The 6,011-nt window shown below is 32.4% G+C and overlaps 1 protein-coding gene across 1 annotated transcript in view; it reads right to left on the reverse strand.

Annotated features, from left to right (window-relative positions):
* Positions 1 to 5,905: 5,905 nt before the first annotated feature.
* Positions 5,906 to 6,011, reverse strand: part of LOC128642394 (myeloid-associated differentiation marker) — a 1,593-nt gene continuing 1,487 nt past the window's right edge. Inside the window, exon 2 of the mRNA XM_053695152.1 lies at positions 5,906 to 6,011. This exon is cut by the window's right edge and continues 875 nt beyond it. Within this exon, the coding sequence (XP_053551127.1) occupies positions 5,994 to 6,011 (18 nt within the window). The 3' untranslated portion in view covers positions 5,906 to 5,993.

A 6,011-nucleotide genomic window follows, 5' to 3' on the forward strand; every position in this document is an offset into this window, starting at 1 on the left:
ACATAAATACACACACAGTCACATACATACACACATACATAAATACACACACAGTCACACACATACACACACACAGTCACATACATACACATACATAAATACACACACAGTCACATACATACACACACATACATAAATACACACACATACACACACAGTCACACACACATACATAAATACACACACAGTCACACACATACACACACACACACATAAATACACACACAGTCACACACACATACATAAATACACATACAGTCACATACATACACATACACACACATAAATACACACACAGTCACATACATACACACACATACATAAATACACACACATACATAAATACACACACAGTCACATACATACACACACATACATAAATACACACACAGTCACATACATACACACACATACATAAATACACACACATACATAAATACACACACACACACACACACACACATACATAAATACACACACACACACATGCATAAATACACACACAGTCACACACACATACATAAATACACACACAGTCACACACATACACACACACATAAATAAATACACACACAGTCACACACACATACAGTCACATACATACAAACACCAATGGGTAAAACAGAAAGACTAACCCCTGTAGTCAGACAAACTAGTGAAGCATCATGTCACACTCACATGATATCAGTGCAGGCAGTGTCAGGTCAACGTATTTTATTAAAAAAATATATATATATTTATTTATTTATTTTTTAGCTGGGCCCAGTCACAATTGCGACCTCTGCACCCCCTGTAGTTTCGCCCCTGCTTTTTACAAACTTGCATTTTAGCCAATCAGTGCTGACTCCAGGTAACTCCACAGGAGTGAGCACTTTGTTATCCATATGGCACACATGAACTAGCGCTGCCTGAAATGCACTGGGATAAGAGGCAGCTTTCAAGGACATAGAAATTAGCATATGAGCCAACCTAGGTTTTACTTTCAGCAAAGAATACCAAGAGAACAAAGCAAATTTGATGATAAAAGCAAATTGGAAAATTGTTTAAAATTGCATGCTCTATCTGAAACATGAAAGTTTAATTTTGACTAGGCTGTCCCTTTAAACAACTTTCTAATTTACGTTTACTATCAAATTTTCTTTGTAATCTGGGTATCTATTGTTGAAAAAGAGGGACTTATGCTTAGGGTCCTGCTAATTTCTGGAGCACTATATGGCAGCAGATTTGCAAGAATGTTATCCATTTGCAAGAGCACTATATGGCAGCACTATTTCCTGCCATGTAGTGCTATAGATGCTACCTAGGTATCTCTTCAGCACAGAATATCATGGGAACGAAGCAAATTTGATAATAGAAGTAAATAGGATTTTTTTTTAAATGGTTTGTTCTGTCTGAATCACAAAATAAAATTGTTGGGTTTCATATCCCTTTAAATCGAATATTACTGTGCTGAATAGAACTTTTATTGCCAGGGTTGTTAGAGATTGTTTCTCATATAGGGGTTGTCCGTTTCTGTCATTAGACAGCAAATACCTAGGTATTCAATATTAATATCAAGTTAGAGGGGAAGATTTACTATGCAGCGTATGCTGCTGATTCCGTGCAAGCCTTCAGGTCCGCCGGACACAACATTTATATAAGACCGCTGCTCCTTAACTCATCTGCCACCTCTGAGGTAGCGGACAGCAATCATTCCGATCGATACGATCGGGATGATTGACATACCCTACTAGTGGCCGATTAGCCGCGAATGTGCAGAGGTCGGCACTGCACAAGCATTTCACTAGAATGCTGTCGCCATTTAGCGATGTCGGGCTGACATGAACCGCTACAGTGGATCATGTCCGTCCGACATTTAATAAATCTACCCCAGAGTCTTTACAGCTTTTACATTTTTTACTTGATACAATAGTTTTTTTGTAAACCTGTTATTAAAAATAGTGAGCCACATAGGGAAAAATAATTTTAAAATGCTCTCCTATAGATTGTGAGGTAACAGTGTCTTCATTTTAAAACAAATTTACCCGCTTCTCTTTTAATGTGCGTCTTGTAGAGGTTAGATATGTCCCTTTAAAAAAAAGGAATCAAGCCCAAAAATGCAAGTGTACTGGATTACTACAAGAGAACATTTTCTATTGTGTTTTTCGACTACATACAATATTCCTTAAAGGGACATGAAACCCAAACAATTTATTTAATGATTCAGATAGAACATACAACTTTCTAATTAACTTCTATTTTAAAATTTGCTTACGAAGTACATTAAAAAATAAATAAATGCTAGATAGAATGATGCATTCAAAAAAAAAATATTAGTCAGAGAATAACAAGTAGATGATTTTTTTTAAAATTTCATTAAATGTTTAAAAAATGACAAAATAAGTGTAAAGTTTTAGTGTCTATAAAACAATGGGAGCTGCCATGTTGTAACCTAGGTTACCTTCTCTGCTGTGGCCAATTAGGGACAGTTATAAATAGGTCACTAGAGTGTGCAGCCAATGGCTGTGTGGAATATAACAGAATGGAATAACAGGAAAAGTGGACAAAATGAATAATGAAAGAGTATAGATAAATGAAGGACGCACTCGCCGGGTCTTAAGGACGGGGCTAATCACCCCGAAACGTCACTTAACTTTGTATTATTAAATACTGTTTGTTTAAGATCCGGCGAGTGCGTCCTTCATTTATCTACACACACACATATATATATATATACACATACACACACACACAATGGCCCCAAGTTATCAAGGTCTGGCGGACCTGATCCGACACTGCGGATCAGGTCCGCCAGACCTCGCTGAATACGGCGAGCATTACGCTCGCCGTATTCAGCATTGCACCAGCAGCTCACAAGAGCTGCTGGTGCAACGCCGCCCCCTGCTGACTCGCGGCCAATAGGCCGCCAGCAGGGGGGTGTCAATCAACCCGATCGGGTTGATTTCTGGCAATGACTGTCCGCCTGCTCAGAGCAGACGGACAGGGTTATGGAGCAGCGGTCTTTGTGACCGCTGCTTCATAACTGCTGTTTCTGGCGAGCCTGCAGGCTCGCCAGAAACACGGGGCATCAAGCTCCACTCGGAGCTTGATACATATGCCCCAATGTATCATTTAATTTTACCATATGAAAGTGTTTAATGTCCCTTTAATTCTTTTGGTATCCAATGTTGAAGGAGCAGCAAATGCTCTACTAGAAGCTATTGAATACATCAAGCGAGCCAATAACAAAAGGCGCATTGTTGCTCATGCGCCTATACCTAAGTATTTTCTTCAACAAATAATACCAAAAGAATTAAGCAAATTAGATAATTTACGTAAATTGGAAAAATATAAATAAAACATACTCTATCTGAATCATGATAGTTTAATTTTGACTTTACTGTCCCTTTACATTAAATCAAGAGGGACTTCTAAAAACACATACTGCAGGGCTGAATTCAAGTATGAATGATCATTCTGTTCTACAGCATCCCTGCAATAACATATTTCATAATTTAAGAAACATTAAAGTGAAATGGCACTCAATTAAAAAGTACAAATACACATTATACAATGTAAAAATATTGAGCAACAGCTGTTGAAACTTGTGCATGATTGTGCCAAACTGAGTCCCAGGACTTTACTTCTTATTGGCTGACAGTGACAACTCACAGAAAAAAAAGTTGATTTATTCATCACAGGGATATCTATTTTTTAAGAAACAAAGCACCAAGAATACATTCTGAAGCATTCTATTTTAGACAAGAGATTGGAGTTTTGTCCCTATGACATTGATTGAAATGCAAATTTAGTTTTGAATTTCTTTATGTGCAGCATAAAAATGAAAAATGTACATACTTTAAAAACTTTTTATTTTTTAAATGCAAGATAGAGCTTCTCAAAACAGGCTATAAAATATTTGTTATTAAATAAAACTCAAAAAAAATCCTGGGTACTAATATAATTTACATTATATATATATATATATATATATATATATATATATATATATATATATATATATATATATATATATATAAAAATACATACATACATACACACACATACGCATACATACACTATATATATTCACACACATCTACATACATATATATATATATATATATATATATATTCACACATATATATATTCACACATATACTGTACATACATGTATATATACACACACATATACTGTACATACATGTATATATATATATATATATATATACACACACATATACTGTACATACATGTATATATATATATATATATATACACATACTGTACATACATGTATATATATATATATACACATATACTGTACATTCATATATATATATATATATATATATATATATATATATTCACACATATACTGTACATACATATATATATATATTCACACATATACTTTACATACATATATATATACACACATATACTGTACATACATATATATACACACATATACTGTACATACATATATATATATATATACACACACATACTGTACATACATATATATATACACACATACTGTACATACATATGTATTCACACATATACTGTACATACATATATTCACACATACTGTACATACATATATATATTCACACATATACTGTACATACATTTTTTATATATATTCACACATATACTGTACATACATATATATATATTCACACATATACTGTACATACATATATATATATTCACACATATACTGTACATACATAGATATATATATATATATATTCACACATATACTGTACATACATATATATATATATATATATATATATATTCACACATATACTGTACATACATACATTATATATATATATATATTCACACATATACTGTACATACATACATATATATATATATATATATATATATTCACACATATACTGTACATACATACATTATATATATATATATTCACACATATACTGTACATACATACATATATATATATTCACACATATACTGTACATACATACATACATATATATTCACACATATACTGTACATACATACATTATATATATATATATATATATATATATATATATATATATATATATATATATACACACACACATATATATATATATATACATACATACATACATTATATATATATACACACACACAGGCATACATAATAGCACTGCTCCATTTAGAGTCTTCAATGATTATTAAGTACAACATATTCTATGGTTTTCATTAAGGGGACGTGAAATTCAAGATTTTTCTTTCATGAATCATATAGAACAGAAAAAATAAATTTTAAACAAAATTTCCTTTTATTATCAAATTTTCTTCATTTTTTTTGGTATTTTATGATGAAAAACATGTAGGTAGGCTCAGGAGCATGCAGTTTTGCAACAATACTGTTAACAATGTTAGACATTTGCCAGAGCTGTAGATGACAGCCATGTAGTGATCCAGATATGTGCACATGATCTACCTTGGTATGCTCTTCAACAAAGAATACCCTAAAAACAAAGCTTTTTTTTTCAAATTGTGCGTCTGAATCATGGCAGAAAAATCTTGAAATTCTTGTCCATTTAATGTATAATCAGATTATGGAATTGAACCAATTGTTTTACGTATAATCTTGAAATGTACCCTCCTGGTATAGATGTTTGATTCAGGAGTGTATTGAGCACTATAAGGCAGCAGTGTTTGAAATAATATTTGTAAAAATGTTATTCATGAAGTTCATAAGATACATGCATGCTCACAAGCCTACCTCAGTATGCTCTTATTGAAACAATACCAAGAGAAAGAGTTCAATTTTTATAACAAAAGTCAATTTCAAATGTTTTTAAAAATGTATGCTCTATCGAAATCATGAAAATGTAATTTTGAGTTCCCTATCCCTTTATATTACAAATCACTGGATAAAAGCAATGATATTGTATAAAACCAAACCATGGTTGTTCCCGTTTTATTTCATTTCTATTGTATGATATTGACGTAATCCTGCCATTTTCAGTAGAGTCTATGTGTTGACAACAAA

Source organism: Bombina bombina, chromosome 11 (genome assembly GCF_027579735.1).
Source record: "Bombina bombina isolate aBomBom1 chromosome 11, aBomBom1.pri, whole genome shotgun sequence".
Lineage (NCBI taxonomy): Eukaryota > Metazoa > Chordata > Amphibia > Anura > Bombinatoridae > Bombina > Bombina bombina.